Raw genomic sequence first — 22,252 nt, 5'->3', positions numbered from 1 at the left:
TTGTAAGGTAGGTATAATTTTTTTCCATAAGCTTTTTTTAGGCAAAAAAAAGCCTACTGAAACTATTTCTATATTTTAGTAAAGAGTCCACAAAAAACAAGGTAAGAATTATACACCTTATTAATATTAATCTTAGCCCAGTCCTCTGGAAAACAGAGCCTAATTAAAATGCTGGTGCATTACTTGGGAGGCACATACACAGGGTATCAAGGATGAAGAAAAGGTAAACTGAGGCATCAAAGTGCTGGCTACCATTTTACAACAAGCTATGAAAAAAATCTAGCAGGTCACTTAACAAATGCACCCACTTGGTACTCTCTTTAGAATGTCTCCTGATAGGCTACAAAAAGAAACCATACCTCAGAGTAGTCCATAAAGAAAAAGAGGAATTTATCTGGCAGGTTCTCTCGTCTCCTGTCTCCTGCTGGTCGAAGTTCATTCCAACAGGAGTGAACTATACTGCAATTCCAGACTGTGTCATCTAGCCTCCACAGATGCTCAGGGAGCTACCCACAAGCCTGTGGTGTGGTGCTTAATCTAAGATTGGAAGTGACACAGAAGGAGACAGACCCTCCAAGCATATGGTTCATCAGCTTGGCTGGGTGGTGGCCACGAAGGAATAGGTCCCTAATTGCTGAGGTGAAGCAAATGGTTGGCTTCCAGGGGCAGTAGGGCAGTCTGTGAGGCACATGGTGCCAAGGAAATCCAAAGAGGCACCTAAGACTATGCTCAATATAATCAAAATGCAACATGACAGGAAGATAAGACTTTTTTAAAAAAAGAAAATCTGCCACATAAAAATAGGGCAAAAACTAGGGTAAATCCAAACTCTAAGAGTTATTCTGAGTTAAAGCATTTAAATATCTCACACTTCATCACTGTGCTTTGATGGTGATATTCTGTGATGTTAAGCAGTCAAGACAATCAAAACCTAGGATTCAGGGACCTTCAAAACCCTTACAGAACTGAAGGAGTCACATTACAAAATTTACTCCACCAATGCTATATGAATCACAGGCCTACTCCATACAATCTAAATTTATATACATCCTCATAGAATAGCTCCCAGCCATCTATTAAGGATCTCTGGCCGAGTCCTGTCCTTGGTATAAAAATATTTCAACTGCCAGGTATGGTAGGCGTGAGCCACCTGTAATTCTAGCACTCTGGGAGGCCAAGGTGGGAAGATCACTTGAGCTCAAGAGTTCAAGACAAGCCTGAGCAAGAGCGAGACTCCCGTCTCTACTAAAAATAGAAAAAATTACCCGGGCATGGTGGCACGTGCCTATAGTCCCAGCTACCTAGGAGGCTGAGGCAGGAGGACTGTTTGAGCCCAGGAGTTTGAGGTTGCTGTGTGAACTAGGCTGACACAACAGCACTCTAGCCCAGGCAACAAAGTGAGACTCTGCCTCAAAAACAACAAACAAAAAATTCAAGCTAAAGGAGCTTCAGCCTCAGAAACTGGCTGGCAAAAAACTAGCAATTAGCTAACTATGAGTACAGTTAACATTATGGTTGTTGTTGGTATCTCACATTTATTCCTTCCCTCCTCCATTGTGTAGCAGCCAGGAAATTTGGGTGAAATAATTCCCACTTCCAAGGAAGAAGATGAAAGGTATGTGCCTGGTTGGTACATTAAGGATTCTCAGAAACCAGTAAGGATTCCTCTTCACAGTGGTAAACTGAGTCTGAGGTTAGGAAACTTCCTGGTCACAGGAAAATGGCCCAGTATTGGTACAAAGTTAAAAATCTTATTTACTGGTTCTGAGTAAGAACCATCTGCCTGTTGTCAAATACACGAGAAAATGAAAGTATGTGGGCTGGGCGTGGTGGCTCATGCCTGTAATCCTAGCACTCTGGGAGGCCGAGGTGGGAGGATCACTCAAGGTCAGTTCAAGACCAGCCTGAGCAAGAGTGTGACCCCGTCACTACTAAAAATAGAAAGAAAATTAGTTGGACAACTAAAATTATATAGAAAAAATTAGCCAGACATGGTGGCCATGCCTATAGTCCCAGCTACCTGGAAGGATGAGGCAGAAGGATTGCTGGAGCCCAGGAGTCTGAGGTTGCTGTGAGCTAGCCTGACGCCACAGCACTCTAGCCCAGGCAACAGAGCAAAACTCTGTCTCAAAAAAAAAAAAAAAAAAAAAGAAAGTATGTGGCCCCAATGGTAGCTGGGATCTATCATTTAACATTAGGGAAGCCAGTGTAAGAATGAAGCCAATCCCGTAGATGACAGATGGGAAATACAGAAAGAAACTGGGCTCATGATGACATCCTTTAAACTGCTAAACCAGTCAACCTTGAAGCCTAGAATTTCCAGTTACACATGCCAATAAAAACCTTCAATTATATAAGCCAGTATTTTTTTTTTTTTTTTGAGACAGAGTCTCACTCTACTGCCCTGAGTAGAGTGGCTGTGGCGTCAGCCTAGCTCGCAGCAACCTCAAACTCCTGGGCTCAAGCGATCCTCCTACCTGAGCCTCCCGAGTAGCTGAGACTACAGGCATGAGCCATCATGTCCAGCTAATTTTTTATATATGTATATTTTTAGTTGTCTGGCTAATTTCTTTCTATTTTTGGTAGAGACGGGGTCTTGCTCTTGCTCAGGCTGGTCTCGAACTCCTGAGCTCAAGCAATCCTCTCGCCTCAGCCTCCCAGAGTGCTAGGATTACAGGCGTGAGCCACCGCGCCCAGCCTTGTGTGGAACTTTCTATGGGGAAAAAGATATACTTAGTAGCACTGAATATTCAATGTCTGATTCCTTACAGTTATGTCTGAAGTTGTTATATAAAGAAATAAGTCACTATAAAAAAAATTCACCAATCAACAGATCACAAATTTTTTAAATTTCCCATTCATACATTTAAGGCTTAACTGTAATATCAAAGTCTTTTTGAGAACTGCAGGACAATATAATCAACTGGAAGATGAAACTGCAAATCTTGCAAAAGGCTGACATGATAGGTACTTGGAAAGAGACTGATTTGAATATTAAAAGGATTTTAGGCCCTTGGGAAAAGTTAAGAAACTCACAAATATTTTTTAAAAATAATCCTTTTAAGATGGTACTAAAAAAATTATGCATACACAAAAAAAGCTTTATCATATAATTCCCGTGAGAAAAGGCATAATCTAACTTTTGTTCAAAAATCTCAATCAAACTCCTTTTTTCACATTCACTATTAAATTTGGTCCCTTTCTGACAGACTGGACACAAAGAAATGAAATTAATACACAGGTAAATATATTTAGTATAACAGTAACAGTCAAAATCAGGATAGTTTTTCACTATCAAAGAATGCAAATATGGAAAGGGTAAAGATTAGAATGAATCCTGGGATACCGAACCAAAATTAGAGGTATTAGTATGAAGTCACTATATAAACATGTGTGTGTGTGTGTGTGTCTGTCTGTCTCACACATATATTTCCTAGCTTTGATTGCAGCAAGGGCTAAAAGTACTTAATAATAACGCCACAGTTTCAATGAATACACCTAGTACTCAGATCTTGGTTTTTAAATACTGTTCTCCACTAAAAAAGGAGAAAAGGGAAAGCTTTTCCTTACAGCAGAATGCCAACCAATAACTAAAGATGGAATTAGAAAATCAACATCTGGCAACAATATCTTAGTAATAAATTTCAGGCAAAAATCAATAGTTTCAAAGTAACTTCCTATAGATCCTTATTAACTACAAAGATAAAAATAATGTCATAGTCAAAACCCCTGCTGACACCAATTTATTCAAGTAATCAAACTTAGTATCAACAGTAATGGGATAAACTGACATCATGTGCCTCCTGATGATATACTAAGAATTATTTCTGTGATATTCCTGCCAAAAATGTATAAACTGAATCTAACCATGAGTAAATAAAACAAATCCAAATTGAGGAACATCGTGCAAATAATTGGCCTGTACTCTTTAAGAATACCGAAGTCACAAAGCAAAGACTAAGAAAATGTTCCAGATTGAAGGTGACTAGAAGACATGACAACTAAATGCAACACATAATCCTAGACTAGTCTGGACTAGCAGGAAAAAAAGTTTATTTATTAATTTTTGAATTTATTTTTGTCATAAAAGACATCGCATTAGTCCATTCAGTTTGCTATTGGCAGTTTGTAAACAATATAAATGTATAATATTTCTCACAGTTCTGGAGGCTGGTAAGTCCAAGATTAAGGTGTTAGCAGATCTGGGGTCTGGTGAGCATCCCCCTTCTGGTTTATAGATGGCACCATCTCCTATATCCTAACATGGTAGAAGAAGCAAGGCAGCTGTCTGGGGCCTATTTTTATAAGGGAACTAATCTCATTCATCAGGGCTTCAGCCTCATGACTTAATCACCTCCCAAAGGCCACACCTCCTAATATTAATACCATCACATTGTTGATTAGGTTTAAACATAGGAATTTTGGGGAGACAAACATTCAGACCATAGCAGACAATATTGGGATAAGTGGAGAAATTTGAATCGGATCTGTGGATCTGATAGATGGCAGTATTATATCAATGTTAATTTCCTGATCTTTAACCATTGTAATTTTAAACTTCATTATATAGAAGGCTGCCCCTGTTTAGGAAATACGTACTGAAGAATTTAGGGTGATGGGGCATCATGTCAGCAATTTATTCTCAGTTGGTTCAGAAAATTACAGACACACATACACCACACACAAAAATGTTAAATTTGTAGAAGCTTTTTATACCATTCTCAAATTTTTCTGTAAGCTTGAAATCTTAAAATATAACATTAAAAAGTTTAAATTAAAAAGCATAACAAAATAACTATTTTTTAACTATTAGACTATCAAATATCAAAAATATAGGTATATACTTAAATGCAGATTAAGCATCACAATAAATGATACATGCATTGCTCATGCATTGCTAGTGGGAGTATAAACCTGTACTAACCTCTGCAAAGGGCATCAAAATGACAAATGCACATACCTTGTGATGAATACCCTACTCTAAGGTATTTATCCTATGGATATAGTCTCACATACGTATTTAACATATATATATTCATTGTAGGTTTGTTATAAGATCCAAAACAACGTAAATATCCATTAATAAGACATTAGTTAAATACATGTGGCACATCCATACAATGAAATGAGCTTTTAAAAAAAAATAAGTTCCAAATGTACTGACAAAAAAAGATTTCAATGATATGCTGTTATGATATACAGTAAAAATGCAATGTAAAATAAATAAATGGGACTTTAAAAGCTTGGGCACAGCAAAGGAAATAATCAACAGTGAATAGACAACCTACAGAATGGTAGAAAATATTCACAAACTATACATCCAACAAAATTCTAATATCCAAAACCTACAAAGAACACAAACAAATCAGCAAAAAAAAAAAAAAAAAAAAACGCATCAAAAAGTGGGCAACAGACATGGACAGAAGTTTTTCAAAAGAAGATAGACAAATGGCCAAAAAACATATAAAAAAAATGCTCAACATCAGGGAAATCAAATTATAACTACAATGAGATAGCACCTTACCCCCTGTCAGAATGGCCATTATTAAAAAGTCAAAAAATAATAGATGCTAGCATTGATGCAGAGAGAAAGAAATGCTCATAACTGTTAGTGACACTGCAAAGTAGTATGACCTCTATGGAAAACAGTATGGAGATTCCTCAAAGAAATAAATGTAGACCTACCACTTAATTCAGCAATCCCACTGCTAGGTATGTACCCAAAGGAAGTGATTTTATCAAAAAGACACCTGCACTGAAATGTTTATCGCAGCACAATCCACAATTGCAAAGATGTGGAATCAACCTAAGTGCCCATCAATTCATGAGTGTATAAAGAAAATGTGGTATATATTGGAGGGCTCTCCGGAAAGTATCCAGCCGTGTAATATGACAAATAGAGATATTTATTGAAACAGATACAAGAAACATTGTACATAGAACAATGATGCCTCATTCCCCTTCAAAGTAGGCACGTTGGGACCTCACACTGTTCTCCCAGAGTCTCTTAACCTAACTTGTTGTACATGTTCGACATTCTCAGGTGTTCTGCTTGTTGCAGGCCTTCCAGAACATGGATCACTTTCAGCAGATTCTCAACCATCTTTGAAGCATCCGTGCCACACTTTTATTTGCGCTGCCGTCATTGCATCATCCCCGAAAGCCTTCTGAATCATCTGAATAGTTTCCGCGGAGGAATGTTCAAACTTAACGCAAAATTTGATGCAGATTCATTGCTCTACTCGCTCAGTGAAGTTGTCATTGTTCACACATGCACGTTACCATCCACTTTCCTTGGCTGCCAGCTTGCATGGATGCCATGCAAACCATTCTTTTTATATTAACAATGGCTAGATACTTTCTGGACAGTCCTCATATACTATGGAGTATTACTCAGTCATAAAAAGGAATTAAATAATGTCGTTTGCAGCTACTTGGATGGAACTAGAAACCATTATTCTAAGTGAAGTATCTCAGGAATGGAAAATCAAACACTGTATGTTCTCACTAATAAGTGGTAGCTAAACAATGGGTACGCACGGGCACAAAGTAATATAAAGGACACGAAAAATCAAGAAATCAAGAAAGGGGGAGAGGGATATGGGATAAAAACTTACCTATTGGTTACAATGAACACTATTGAATGAATATACCCAAAGCCCTGTCTTAAGCATTATTCAAGGTATCCATGTAACAAAAACACTTGTACCCCTTAATATTTTGAAATAAAATTTTGTTTAAAAATGCAATGTGGGCCAGGCGCGGTGGCTCACGCCTGTAATCCTAGCTCTCTGGGAGGCCGAGGCGGGCGGATTGTTTGAGCTCAGGAGTTCGAAACCAGCCTGAGCAAGAGCGAGACCCCCGTCTCTACTAAAAATAGAAAGAAATTAACTGGACAACTAAAAATATATAGAAAAAATTAGCCGGGCATGGTGGCGCATGCCTGTAGTCCTAGCTACTCAGGAGGCTGAGGCAGGAGGATCGCTTGAGCCCAGGAGTTTGAGGTTGCTGTGAGCTAGGATGACGCCACGGCACTCTAGCCCAGGCAACATAGTGAGACTCTGTCTCAAAAAAAAAAAAAAAATGCAATGTGTAGAACAATGCAGCTAATGAACAATTATCTATACAGAGAAAATATATGTATACAAATATGTTTCCAAATATGTAGACTACTTCAAAGAAGATACACAAAGGCTGGGCATGGTAGCTCATGCCTGTAATCCTAGCACTCTGGGAGGCTGAGGCGGGAGGATTGTTTGAGCTCGGGAGTTCGAGACCAGCCTGAGCAAGAGCAAGACCTCATCTCTACTAAAAAAATAGAAAGAAATTAGCTGGACAACAAAAAATATACAGAAAAATTTAGCCGGGCATGGTGGCACATGCCTGTAGTCCCAGCTACTCGGGAGGCTGAGGCAGGATTGCTTGAGCACAGGAGTTTGAGGTTGCTGTGAACTAGGCTGACACCACAGCACTCTAGCCCAGGCAACAGAGCAACACTCTTGTCTCAAAAAAAAAAAAAAAAAAAAAAATCCCTCTCTAGTCCCCTGTCATCCCCAAGATACTATTCCTTCCCTTCACAACCAAATTTATTTATTTAATTATATACTTTATTTACATACTTTACTTGCATTTACTTCCTTCATTTGCCTATTTCTACTCATCACATATCCATTGCTACATGACTTTTGTTCCAAACACTTCTGAAACTATTCTGTCAAATATTACCAAAACCTGCAAACATTAATGTTCCAGTAGCTTCTTCTTGACTACTTGACTTCTCTGAAGCACTCTGAAGCCAAAGACTTAGCCAAGGGATTCAGCTACAGAAAACTACAAGATTCCTTAATTCAGTTATAAAATATTTTTGAATCCATACTATTTGATTTAAAACCTCAACAAAAGAAAATTCCTGCCTTTGTACCTCACAGTTCACTGACTGAGAGTCAGGTAAATAGACAAAACATAACACAAGATAGTGTGGTCTCACCTTATACTTCATCAGAATGAGAATGAAAGAATTTCTCTTTTTCTAAAAAAAGTATAGCTCTGCATATCCAAGAGGTTTAGGGCTTACTGTATTAACTTCCGAGACTGATGTGACAAAGTACCACAAACTGGGTGTCTTTAGAAACAACAGAATTTATTCTCTCACGGTCTGGAGACCAGAAGTTTGAAATCAAAGTGTCAACAGGGCCATGCTCTCTCTGAAAGCTCTAGGGGAGAATCCTTCCTTGCTTCTTTCTAGCTTCTGGTGGTAGGCAGCAATCCTTGGTGTTCCTTGGCTTGCAGCTGTAGTACCCCAATCTGTCTCCATCACCACAAGACCTTTTTTTCTTCTGTGTTTCTGTACTTCTCCCACTTTGTAAGGGCACCAGTAATTGGATTTAGGGTACACCTTAATCCAGTATGACCTCATCTTGACTTGATTACACCTGCAAAGATCCTATTTCCAAATAAAGTCTCATTCACAGGTACTGGGGCTTAGAACTTCAACATATCTTTTTAAGGGACACAAATTCAAGCCACTGTATCTCCCCTCTCCCAGGATTTGGTTTTAGACAGCAAGGGCTCAAAAGTACTGAGCTGGATTGTTCATGAACAAAAGGAGTTATGGATATTGGACAGAAAAAGACAGAAGTGGGCCCTTCTACCACACCCCCCAAAAAGTCACATTCCCGAGCCTTGGGGGAAGTCATTAGTGGTAGACCTATATCTTCATTCTCAACAAGCAATATTGTCTACAAACATGTCGTGTTATGAAGAGACCTGGTGAAGTTCGAGAGAGTGAAAATGTACTTATCAGGGCTTTTTCAGTTGAGAAAGAAACCAAAGCAAAAATGGAATTATTAATGAACCGACTATTAAATATTACAAATTAGGGGCCGGGCGCAGTGGCTCACGCCTGTAATCCTAGCACTCTGGGAGGCCGAGGCAGGCGGATTGTTTGAGCTCAGGAGTTCGAAACCAGCCTGAGCAAGAGCGAGACCCCGTCTCTACTAAAATTAGAAAGAAATTAATTGGACACCTCTAAAAATATATAGAAAAAATTAGCCGGGCATGGTGGTGCATGCCTGTAGTCCCAGCTACTCGGGAGGCTGAGGCAGAAGGATCGCTTAAGCCCAGGAGTTTGAGGTTGCTGTGAGCCAGGCTGACGCCACGGCACTTACTCTAGCCAGGGCAAGAGAGTGAGACTCTGTCTCTAAATAAATAAATAAATAAATAAAATATTACAAATTACTATTATGTTTGGTTTAACAATGATGTGTGGTCATGTAAGAGAAGACGTTTATTTTAAGAAATACATGCTGAAGTAGTTAGAGGTGAAGTGGCATGACATATGCAACTTATTTTCAAAACATGGGGGGAGGGAGTGCATATATACAAAGAGAAAGAATACATAAATGAGGCAAAATGTTAGTAACTGTTGAATTTAGGATGTTAACTGGACTATTCTTTCAACTTCCCTATATGTAGGAATTTTTCTTTCTTTCTTTTTTTTTTTGAGACAGAGTCTTGCTCTGTTGCCTGGGCTAGAGTGCTGTGGTGTCAGGCTAGCTCACAGCAACCTCAAACTCCTGTGCTCAAGCAATCCTGCCTCAGCCTCCCGAGTAGCTGGGACTACAGGCATGCACCACCATGCCCAGAAAATTTTTTCTATATACTTTTAATTGTCCAACTAATTTCTTTCTATTTTTAGTAGAGACAGGGGTCTCACTCTTGTTCAGGCTGGTCTTGAACTCCTGACCTTGAGGGATCCTCCTGCCTCGGCCTCCCAGAGTGCTAGGATTACAGGCCTGAGCCACCGCACCCAGCCTATAGGAATTTTTCAAAATCAAAAGGTGATGGGGGAAATGAGAACATATCAATATTTTAACTGCACATACAAGTCTGCACCTCATTTCAGGGTGGATTTCAGATCTAGAATTAAAAGGATGTCAAAAGGTGAGTGTACACTATATAGGTCTCTCATCTCTGCACTTTTCTATGTACCACATCCCGCTCCAGAAATCCACCATAGAGAACAGAACATTTCTCACAAAGCTCTTTTCCTCAATTTAACCTCTCTCTGAATGAGAGGCAGGAGGGTATCAGGAGGTTGGCACAGATTCCACAGTCCAGTGAATGTACTAAATCAGAGAAAGGATTAAGGGATTAGAGGTTGAGTAAATCAACTCTCTCTTCAATTTATCTTAACTCTTAACTCCCTTCTCATATTTAGCAGGGAAGAGAATGAGAAACTATAGTAAAACATAAAGCCCAAAATCATTAACACAGAATGTATTATATTCCAGAGTCTAAATATCATTTTCCAGTGAGTAGATTAGAAAAGAAATGGGCCTACATGGATCATTATCTGCCTCAGGCTTAAAAGTAGAGAAGCAAGTCTGGGAAAACAGGATATTCACCTAACGAAGATGGAGGAAGGAAAGAAAGCAAGGAGGAAAAAAAGGAGAGCAAATCAGTGAGAAAGGGTAGCAGCTAAACTGCCATGCCCACAGCTATCTCTAGAGATCTCCCTAAATTGACACCAGCTCCAAAAGTCCTTCTCAACCCCATCCCCACACTAGTTACAGCTTTTGAAAAGTTATAAGGAGCATATAAATAACACTAGGATAATGGCCAGTTAGGAAAATGCAGAATTCCTTTCTGCCCCAACAAGATATAAACCCATTCATAGATAAAATTCATTAATCATCACAAAGCCCAAGAACTTCCTTCAAAAGGGTTAAGTGCTTAAGGCACTTTGTTGATTTACACTGGTATCATAAGGATGGCAGTTATTATTCTGTAACCCAACAGATGGGACTGGCTCCCTGAATCTGTTCATTCAACCAAAAAATGAATAAAATGTAATTTGGAAAAACAAAGACTTAATGATGCCTTTCACAAGGCCAAATAAACATCTGTGAACCATCTTAATTATTTTTTTTAGTTACCTGAAAAATAGTGCTCTCTTACACATACAAAAAGAACCATAATCATTATTTTAACTCAATTCAACAATAGAGAGATGGAACATTTGTTAAATGCTTGGTTTTCCTGCAAGTACATACCTTGATAACTCAAATCTAACTGATTTTAAGTTACTCCAGACTATAATGAATTAACAATTCACTCATTTCAACTGTCCAATTTTAGAGCCATTAACGTGACTTATAGAAAAATTTTTTTAAAAATCAAAGCTTAAAACACAATCTTTATACTTAAGGAAAAGATCATATTCTACCAACATATTTAAGACTTAACAGTCTTAAATATACACTTATTATAAAGTACAATATTTTAATCACATGGTTATTATAATCTAAGCACTAAAGATAAATTATGACAAAAATCTGAAGTGCCAACAATCTAATCATATTACCTAAAAAATTTTCAAATATATTCATTCTTGACTAATCATTTAAAGAATACTGTAATATGATTGGCCAAGTATAAACCTAGTCAATAAAAAGCTCAGTCTTACCTGTATGAGGTGGATCTAATGTTGCCAAAGCAGATGCTTCAAAACTGTATTTTCCACTGTAGTTAGCCCTGTGATTAATTTCTCTAGTACTTTCTTCAGTAGGCAGACGATTTAAACTGCATATTCTAGGATCATTTTGTGACTCAAGAAAGGTGTTTTTATTTGCAGCACCCTAAAAGAACCAAATACACATTTAAAGCAAAAATTAAATCTAATTTCCCATATTTTTACAAATAGATTCCAAATTTAAAATGATCTACCAGTTTCTATATATCTAAATCAACTAGATATTTAAAAATAAATTAAAATCCAATTTTTATTGTTTGTTTTTAGAACTATTTGAAATTGTTATCAAAGCTGAAAAACAGAATGAAAATTATGCTTATAATTACAGTGTATTTTAAACATTTCAGAAGAGTTTTTAAACAAATCATAACATGCCATTCTCATAGCCAAATGGTGTTTTTCTTGCTAAATATCTCAATACTAAAAGCAACACTTAAAAACTATTCATTTTTTACAGGTGACAATGGTAACATCACTAAGTTGGGTTTTTTAAAAAGATCCCTTTTATTTCATGGACATATGTTAAAAATTTACAAATGAAGATATTCCTAGAATTTGCATCAGAATAAGTGAGGGGAGACTGGGGAAGGGGTTGGAGAGGTAAAGAAGAAACAAGATCCTTAGGCCGGCACGGTGGCTCACGCCTGTAATCCTAGCACTCTGGGAGGCCGAGGCAGGCGGATTGTTTGAGCTCAGGAGCTCGAGACCAGCCTGAGCAAGAGCAAGACACCGTCTCTACCAAAAATAGAAAGAAATTAATCAGACAACTAAAAATATATAGAAAAAATTAGCCGGGCATGGTGGCACATGCCTGTAGTCCCAGCTACTCAGGAGGCTGAGGCAGAAGGATCGCTTGAGCCCAGGAGTGTGAGGTTACTGTGAGCTAGGCTGATGCCACGGCACTCACTCTAGCCCGGGCAAAAAGAGTGAGACTCTGTCTCAAAAAAAAAAAAAGAAACAAGATCCCTGAAGTCAGGTAATACAAACAAGCGAGTTTGTTATATGCTATTTTCACTAATTGTGAGTTTGTGTATGAGTTTTCTGTTGCTGCTTATATCAAATTAACACAAACTTAGTGGCATAAAACCATTAGCATTTTATAGTTCTATAAGTTAGAACTCTCACTTGGGCCTTTCTGGGCTGAAGGTTATCAACAGGGCTGCATTCCTTTCGACACTGTAGAGAATACATTTCCTTGTCTTTTCAAACTTCTAGAAGCTGAGTAGAAGCCATTCCTTTGACTTGTAGCCCTCTTCTCCATCTTCAAAGCCAGCTATGTTGCATCATATTTCTTCCTCTGACCCTCTTCTGTTTCTCTCTTCCACTTCTAAGGACACTTGTGATAATATTGGACCTACCCAGATAACTAGGATAACCTCCCCATCTCAAGGTCCATTAATCACTTCAGCAAAGTCCCTTTTGCCATGTAAGGTAACTTACCAACAGATTCCAAGGATTAGGATAGGAACATTTTGGGAGGGCTAGTTTCTGTCTACCAGAATATATGTCAGAAATTTTTAAAATAAGAACTCACAATAACAAAGTAGTCATATTACTGTAAGTATTTATCGTAATAAATTTTATGGTTAGTAATCAGACAAAAAAAGAACCTGATTAAGATTTTAAAGAAAGTCAACTTACGAAGGTCACGAATTTCATTATGCAACATTTTGATATAATTTCAAATTCATAAACATTCCAAAAATAGTACTCCTGTATCCCTTTACCCAGATTAACCTGTAGATACTAAACTCCTTTGCCTCTAAATACTCCAAAGTGTGACTCCAAAATCTGTCTTCCATAATCACAGAAAAATTATCAAATCAAGAATTTAACATTGGTATAATACTATTATCTAATCCACAGTCCATACTGAAATTTGATCATTTATCCCAATAATGTCTTTTATAATTTTTTTTCCAAGCCAGAATCCAATCCCAGATCACACATTACATTTAGTCAGCATATTCCTTTAGTCTTCTTTATTTTCCACCTTCATTCATCTTTTGTGGCTTTGAAATTTCAAGACTACAGATCAGTTATTTTGTAGAATGTCCTTCAATTTGGATTTGTCTAATGTTTCCTTATGATTAGTTTCAGACTGGGCAGGAATACCACAGTTCATCATATCAGGAGACATAAAATATCAGTTTGTCCCATTACTAAAGATATTAACTTTGATCACTTGATTAAGGTGGTGTCTGCCAGGTCTTCTGACAAAATTAGTATTTTTTCCTCTATAATTTTTTAAAGGATGTTGTGAAGAGATACTTCACAATCTATTCAAATATCCCATTTCCTCATCAAACATTCACCCGCTAGTTTTGGCATCCACTGATATTCTATAACACCATCTTTACTTCTATTTTTATGATTTGGCATTCCATTGTTAGAAAGAGCTTACTCTTCTCCCTATTTATTTATTTACATATATTAGTATGGATTCAGACTCCTATATTATTCAATGGGTTATAATCCATTAGTATATTTATTGTGATGTTCAATTTGTCCCATATTTTGTATTTATCAGACAAACTCAAGTAAAAACCACTGAAGTCACCAAAGCAAAATTTTCTTACCATGGGTTAATTTAATCTAAGATAAGAAATAATTTAAGAACAAAAATTAGGAATGGAATAAAGTAAAGAAAAGGTAAGGTTGACTGCTAAGCCTAATACTTTTAGGCTTCTCATGTTACTTTGCTTAAAACTGCTGTATAACTTCAAAAATGCCAACTTCATTAGTTTTAAAAAGTAAAATAATTCGTTTCTTGATGTAGTTAAAAGAAAAAATAGTAAAGCAGTGTTTTAACCTGAAATTAGTCCTTAGAAAGTACCTCAAAAATAAACCTCAAGACAAGGGTGCCAAGACAATTCAATAGGGAAAGAGTAGTATTTTCAACAAATAATCCTGGAACAACTCACATTCACATGCAAAATAATGAAACTGGACCACTACCTCACACTATACATAAAACTTAATTCAAAATGGATCATATACTGAAATGTAAGAAAACGACAAAACTCTTAAAAGAAAACATAGTAGTAAATATTCATGATCTTCTTATATATGATACCAAAAGCATAAGCACCAGCAATAAAACAATAGGTAAACTGGACTTCATCAAAACTAAAAACTTTTATACTACAAATTAGACCATCAAGAAAGTGAAGAACAACCAACAGAATGAGAAGATATATGTAAATCATATATCTGATAAGACATTTTTATATAGAAAATATAAAAAACTCTTACAACTCAATAATAGAAAGGAAATAATTCAATTTAAAAAAGGATCGAGGGGCCAGGCACCATGGCTCACGACTGTAATCCTAGCACTTTGGGAGGCCAAGGTGGGAGGATCACTTGAGGCCAGGAGTTCAAGAGCAGCCTGAGCAAGAGCCTTGAGACTCCATCTCTACAAAAAATAGAAAAATCAGCTAGGCATGGTGGCAAGCGCCAGTAGTCCCAGCTACTTGGGAGGCTGAGGCAGGAGGATCGTTTGAGCCCAGGAGTTTCAGGTTGCAGTGAGCTATGATGAAGCCACTTGTACTCTATCTGGGGCAACAGAGTGAGACTCTGTCTCAAAAAAAAAGGATTAAGGATCTAAATAAACAGTTCTGCAAAGAGATACACAAATGGGCAACAAAAATATGTAAAGGATGCTCAACATTAGCTCTCAGGGAAATGTATATATCAAAACCACAATGAGATACTACTTCACTCACTAGTATGGCTATAATGTACAAGATAATAACAAATGTTGACAAGGATGCGGAGAAACTGAAATCTTCATACATTGATAGTGGGAATGAAAATGGTACAGCCTTCTTGAAAAGAAATCTGGTAGTTCATTAAGAGGTTAAACCAGGGGTGGGGAACCTTTTCATGTTGGAAGGCTACATTAATTAGCTGGAATCAAATAAGGCCACATTCAAGAAACTTCAATTAGATATACTTAAAAATATACATCATCAGCCGGGTGCGGTGGCTCACTCCTGTAATCCTAGCACTCTGGGAGGCCAAAGTGGGTGGATCGCTTGAGCTCAGGAGTTCGAGACCAGCCTGAGCAGGAGCAAGACCCTGTCTCTACTAAAAACAGAAAGAAATTAGCTGGACGACTAAAAATATATATAGAAAAAATTAGGTGGGCATGGTGGCGCATGCCTGTAGTCCCAGCTACTCGGGAGGCTGAGGAAGAAGGATTGCTTGAGCCCAGGAGTTTGAGGTTGCTGTGAACTAGGCTGATGCCATGGCACTCTAACCCAGGTAACACAGTGAGACTCTGTCTCAAAAAAACAAAACAAAACAAAAACAGTAGCTTTAGCAGAGATTTTGCTGATGCCAAGATAAAAGAAATGATGAGAGCATCAGGATCTATTAATCCTCTTTATGCACAAAAACGCTTCATATTTTCCTGTCATGGAAGGTGTACCTTTGTACATACACTCACTAAATTTACCAAATTCGGCCCAATTTCACAACATGTATCTTGAAGGTTGTTGAAGATATCTACTCCTGGTGTTCTGCTCACAATAGTGCCCAAAGCAAGGAACTCTTTGTAGCAAAGAAAACCTTGTTATGACCCAAATGAAATATAAAACCTACACGAAGTCAGTAGTATCAGTTGATTCATCGAAAGCAATTGAATAATATATATTTTCTTTTTGAAGTATGCATGAAGTTGCTCTGTTAAGTTGAAAGCTAATTCATGCTGTTGATCAGTTATGGTTTTCCTTGAAAGAGGCAGTTGTTTGTACTTTGAACTGTATCGGTGTCTATGAAGCATCCTATAACTTCAACGATGCATTCCTTCACAATTTCTGTATCATTGAATGGCTTCCCTTTTTTCCCCAGTATATAAGCTACTTTATAAGTTGCTTGAGTGGAATTATTTCCAGGTCTTACTGCTGCCTAAAAGAACTGTCTTTGCTTTTGCTTTTCATCTTTTAATTTCTGCAATACAACCTTTTGCGCCTCTCCCTGTAATTTAAAATATTCGTGGTCCTTATAAAAGTGTTATAATGTTCATGAGTATTGAATTTCTTTAATGTTGATATTGCAGTATCACAAAGCAAGAAATCCTGTTATCTTTAGCAAGAAACAAGATGATATGGCAATTCCCAATCCTCATTAAAAAATCTGTTTTCTTCCTTCATATATATATATATATACACATATATACATATATAATTTATCATTTTTACCATTTTTAAGTGTAGATCAGTGGTAATAAATACATTTATGTTTTTTCCCCTTCCACCTCTCCTCCCACTCCCAGTGTTCATTTTTTATAGATAAAATTTAAATAAATGTTTAGAATAGTGATACAAATCATTATTTACATGTTTTTTCTTTAAATCACCTTATCTAAAGAAGTTTTCACTTATTTATGCAGTAACTTTAAAAAGAACACTGATTAGATTAATTTTGTGGGAATGGCCACCCCTTCTCTTATATTTTATTTATTTACTTACTTATTTACTATTACCAAAAGTTTATTTTATAGAGCCAACTGCATGTCATTCCTTTTTTAAAAAATCACGTAATCTTTATTTCTAAGGTGTTTAGAAGACACCGACAGAGATACTGAAAATTCTTATAGGCAGTAAGTATTATTAACTCTTTAAATGGCATTTTTAAAAAATACATGTTTCTCTATATTATGAGTCCTTTTTTTTTTTTTTACCTCAAATAATTTTATATCCAGATTCCGTTTTGTAATCTCTTCATTCAAACTTGGATTACTTCTTCCTGGTGGCATAAATTTTGGTTTCTTGAAGGAATTACCCTGCAACTGACTTGGTGCTGCAGATCGTCTCATATTCAGCAGTAGTGACCTGAAAAATACCCAGAACAGAAATCATCCATGAGTATGATTAGAATCACCCTCAAATATAAAAATAGCTCGTCACTACAACCACTATGTATTTAAAAAGATAACAGGGGTGAGGTGGTACACACCTCTAGTCTCAGGTACTTTGGAGGCTGAGGTGGGAGGATCCCTTGAGGCTAGACATTCAAGATCAGCCTGGGCAACACTGCAAGACCCTGTCTCAAAAATCTTTTTTTTTTTTTTTTTTTTTTGAGACAGAATCTCACTCTACTGCCCTGAGTAGAGTGCCATGGCGTCAGCCTAGCTCACAGCAACCTCAAACTCCTGGGCTCAAGCGATCCTTCTGCCTCAGCCTCCCGAGTAGCTAGGATTACAGGCGTGAGCCACCGCGCCCGGCCTCTTTTTCTATATATTTTCAGTTGTCCAGCTAATTTCTTTCTACTTTTAGTAGAGATGGGGTCTCACTCTTGCTCAGGCTGGTCTCGAACTCCTGAGCTCGAGGGATCCGCCCACCTTGGCCTCCCAGAGTGCTAGGATTACAGGCGTGAGCCACCGCGCCCGGCCTCTCTTTCGTTTTAAAACTGTGGAATTTTAAAAAATGTAAATCAAAAGACTAGAACAAGGTTTCCTAACTTTTGCTCAATACTATTTCCACTAGGACTGGATAGAGGTGATGAAAGACAAGGACATTACATACATACATCATATTTCTGCAATGGATAGTAGCAAGCACTCCATTCAAAGCAACTTCACAAAACGTTACATGAGATAAGCCATCAGCAAGGATGTACATGGCTACCAAAGTTATTTGTTTAACCCAGAAATTCCAGTTCTGGCAATCTATCCTAACGAACTATCAGGGATATACTCAAATTATGTATAAGCATGCTAGTATTACTTATAATAGGGAAAAACAAAAGAAACCTATATGTCCATAACCAGGTACTAGACAGTTTATAGTACACCGACACAATAGAATACACTCTCTTCACATACCGCCACTAAAACTGCCAGTCTGTACTGCAGTTCCCCAAGCTAGCCATGTTCTCTTTTCCTTTAGGCCTTTGAACAATCTTTCCCCTATACAGTGTTGGGAATGCTTTTTCCCATTTTTCTTTGCCTGATCAATTCTACCTTATCCTTTAGGATTCTTAAACTATAAGCCCTCTTCATCTCCTCCCAAAGACTGGATAGATTAGAGACCCTTCCTATGTGTGCACTACCCAAGCACTTTTCCCACTGCAATAAAATTGCCCTATCATTTCCCCTGAGCTGTAATCTCAAGCATGAAGTCTTATGTCCCATTCCTCACTACAGTCCCACTACCAAACATAGAAGACATTCAGTTTTTTGTTTGTTTGTTTGTTTTTGTTTTGAGATATGGTCTCACTATATCCGCCAGGGTGTTCTCCAACTCCTGGCCTCAAGTGATCCTCTCATCTCAGCCTCTGGAGTAGCTGGGACTACAAATGAGATACACCATGTCCTGCTAGTATTTGTTTATATGAATGATTCTATAGCCATTAATGGAAAACACACACACACACTTTAAAAGAATGTTTAATGACATGAGAAATGTTTTGAATAAATCAAATGAAAAGTGGCTACAAATCATGTTCAGCCTCATTCCAATTTTTAAAAAAGAAAAAAAAAAGAAAAATTATAGTATGTATACTTTAAGAGACTAGAAAGCAAAGGGGCATTAAGGAACTTTTCTGAGTTGATAGAAATAAACTACATAAGACTATAGTGTGGTTACAGGAGTATATCTACATCTGCACATCAAAATTTATCAAAATGTACGTACCTAACTGTACACTGTAAATTATACCACTATAAAGTAGATATATATTATACATTATAAAAACAATCTTTTAAAAAGACTAGAAAAACACATGCCACATTAATTATTTCTAGGTGTTAGAATAACTGGTAATTGTTATTTTCTTCTGAGTTCTTTTCTATGTATTGCAAATTTTCTACAATGAAAATGCTACCTTTATAACAGGGAAAGTGTCGGCCAGGCATGATAGCTCACACCTGTAATCCTAACACTCTGGGAGGCCGAGGCAGGAGGATCGCTCAAGGTCAGGAGTTCAAGGCCAGCCTGAGCAAGAGTGAGATTCCATCTCTATTAAAAATAGAAAGAAATTAGCTGGACAACTAAAAATATATAGAAAAAATTAGCCAGGCATGGTGGCCTATACCTGTAGTCCCAGCTACTTGGGAGGCTGAGGCAGGAGTATCACTTGAGCCTAGGAATTTGAGGTTTCCGTGAGCTAGGCTGATGCCACCGCACTCTAGCTGGGGCAACAGAGTGAGGCTCTGTCTCAGATAAATAAATAATAGGGAAAGTGTCATCAATTAGATTTTTTTAATAACCATCTTTCATCACATCTAAAATGTCATCAATTATAAAATGTACTATTTTACGTATTCAAGAAAAAAAGTGCTGCCAATTAAGCCATGATATCGATGGTTAGACATTTCCCAATATCAGCAATCTTAAAATTATGAAATACATAAGTAACAAGCCTTTACATAATTTGAAGGATCAATAGAAGTCACCCTTCGGTTTCTTATTCAAGGACAAAATAGATCTCTATTAGCATAATCTTTAATCTCAGAGCAAACCATTAAACAGATGGTTTGTAACCACTTTAGTAGCAGTTATTGACCAATACCAGAAATCAATACATATTGTCCAAACAAGTCATGCCAAAACAACTTCATTAATCTCATTTCCTTTTCATAATGGGTAAGCAGAATATTACATGTCTCTAAATATGTAGTTGACACAAGTTTGTTTTTTGTTTTGTTTTGTTTTTGAGACAGAGTGTTCTGAGCACGTTTAAGGTAGGCTAAACTAAGGCACGGTGTTAAGATAGGTTAGGTGTTTTAAATGCATTTTGACAGGTATTTTCAACTTACGACGGGTTTACCGGGAAGTAAACTCCTTCATAAATCAAGCAGCATCTGTACCAGCCTAGATAATCTTCCATAAGTTATTCATTGATTAATTAAAAGGTTATTGGTGGCGGGGGGGGGGGTGGACCACTGACCTGTGAAGAGGTAAAAGTCCCTATAGGAAGCGCTAGTTCTTACACATCTTTTGCACTGACGCTCTCCAGGGCGCTAGCGAAGCCTTCACCTCCTGGCCTTGGGGAAGGAGCTTCACAGTGCAGGAAAGAGAAAAAGACCCAAACGCCACAGGAACCTGCACGCACCGACCACAAAAGGGTCACCCAGGCGCCATTGCCTGGAGCCGCCTCTCGGGGGGCCTCCCCACGCACACACACACCCCACGACCCGCACCGCCCGCCCTCCGCACCGAGCCACCCCGTGGCCAGCAGCCAGGTAGTCCCTCGCGCCTCATAGCCCCAGACCCGCAGGCGGCTGTGGTCGCTCCTACCGCCTTCCCTCCCTCCTCCCTCGGAGGCCTGTTCCGGCGTCCATTCCCCGCTCCGACCCGCACGAGCCTACAAGCTGTCCTCCCGAGCGTTCCCCCTCCATGGACACACCGGCGAAAATCTGACAGAAACCGCTGGCCCAGAGAAGAATCGTTAGCAGACTGAACTCCCTTCCCGGCCGCAAGAGCTCAAGGCTCCCGCCTCCGCGCAGCCAATCGCGGGCCTTCGCGCCGCGCGGGCGCACTACCTCTCGGCTGCGGCGCCTGGTTCAGCCCGACTCTGATTGGACGACCTTATAGCATCACTGCGCATGCGCATTTGCGTTTCTCAGGAGAGGCTTCCAAGTTTAGTTCCGGTTTACGACTCAGTTGGGAAAAGTGCTTATTAGAGGGAGTGTTGTTGTGCCCCTATGACTCCAGCTACCTGGGTGTCTGAGGCCGGAGGGGATCACTTGTGCCTAGGAGTTCGAGACCAGCTTGGCAACATAACGAGGTTTTTTTTTGTTTGTTTGTTTTGGGACGGAGTCTCGCTCTGTCACCTGGGCTAGAGTGCCGTGGCTCAGCCTAGCTCACAGCAACCTCAAACTCTTGGGCTCAAGCGATCCTCCTGCCTCAGCCTCCCGAGTAGCTGGGACTACAGGCATGCGCCACCATGCCCGGCTAATTTTTTCTATATATTTTAAGTTGTCCGATTAATTTCTTTCTAATTTTAGTAGAGACGGGGTCTCGCTCTTGCTCAGGCTCTCGAACTCCTGAGCTTAAACAATCCGCCAGCCTCGGCCTCCCAGAGTGCTAGGATTACAGGCGTGAGCCACAGAGACCACATTTTGAAACCACTGTACTAGGCCATTCTAGGACTTCAGGTGGTCAGGAGTGCCTGTGGCAGGGGTGAGGTTAGCTGGGGAGAACAACAGGTGCTTTTCCATAATTGTTGCCACCTGGCAGTCCAGCTGAACTTTGATCCAGTGGCAACAAAGGTCATGACCCCTCAGGGAAGGAGGGAAAGGAAGGGATACTGAGGGTGGCCCCAGGCCAAAGCCAATTGCAACCTGGCATGTCAGAGTGGCTTTGTTTGACCAGGAGTGTCACTCTCATTGCACCTGGGCCCTGATGATAGGACAGCAAGGAAGATTCATTTTTCTCACATATGTGGACGTGACAGGGCTCCTCCAGGCTTCCCTGTTCTCAAACCAATATATTCTTTGCATCTTGGGCAGGGGTTTTTGTTACTGAACCCAAAAAGAGGTCCAGCCTAGGTCCCATTACTTACTACACAAAGAACCAATTACTGAGACAACAAGGATTACCAAGAAAGTAATTTTAATGCAAAAAGATACCTGTTGGAAGAAACAGTCTCAAATCTGTCTCCCTGACCGACCGAGAGCAAGGGCTTTTATAGTGGGTTGTGGAATGTAGGTCAGGTTGAATGGGGTTTGAAATCATAGGGTCTTCAGGTGGTCTGATTCAAGTATCA

At 38.8% G+C, this 22,252-nt stretch overlaps 1 protein-coding gene across 2 annotated transcripts in view; it reads right to left on the bottom strand.

The window, feature by feature from the left end:
• Positions 1-21,000, bottom strand: part of RAD54B (RAD54 homolog B (S. cerevisiae)) — a 96,091-nt gene extending 75,091 nt beyond the window's left edge. The window contains exons 1-3 of one of the 2 annotated variants that reach the window (XM_012643567.1): positions 20,891-21,000; positions 17,223-17,373; positions 11,468-11,639 (exon numbers count right to left, since the gene is read on the bottom strand). In XM_012643567.1, coding sequence (XP_012499021.1) covers positions 11,468-11,639; positions 17,223-17,357 — 307 coding nt within the window. In that variant the 5' untranslated portion in view covers positions 17,358-17,373; positions 20,891-21,000. Of the gene's footprint in view, positions 1-11,467; positions 11,640-17,222; positions 17,374-20,890 lie in introns of those variants that run through there. The other variant, XM_012643569.1, reaches the window with a different exon arrangement.
• Positions 21,001-22,252: the final 1,252 nt, after the last annotated feature.

The sequence above is a fragment of the Propithecus coquereli genome, unplaced genomic scaffold (genome assembly GCF_000956105.1).
Source record: "Propithecus coquereli isolate 6110/MARCELLA unplaced genomic scaffold, Pcoq_1.0 Scaffold2, whole genome shotgun sequence".
NCBI classification, from domain to species: domain Eukaryota; kingdom Metazoa; phylum Chordata; class Mammalia; order Primates; family Indriidae; genus Propithecus; species Propithecus coquereli.
This window is presented reverse-complemented; position numbering and strand designations above follow the sequence as displayed.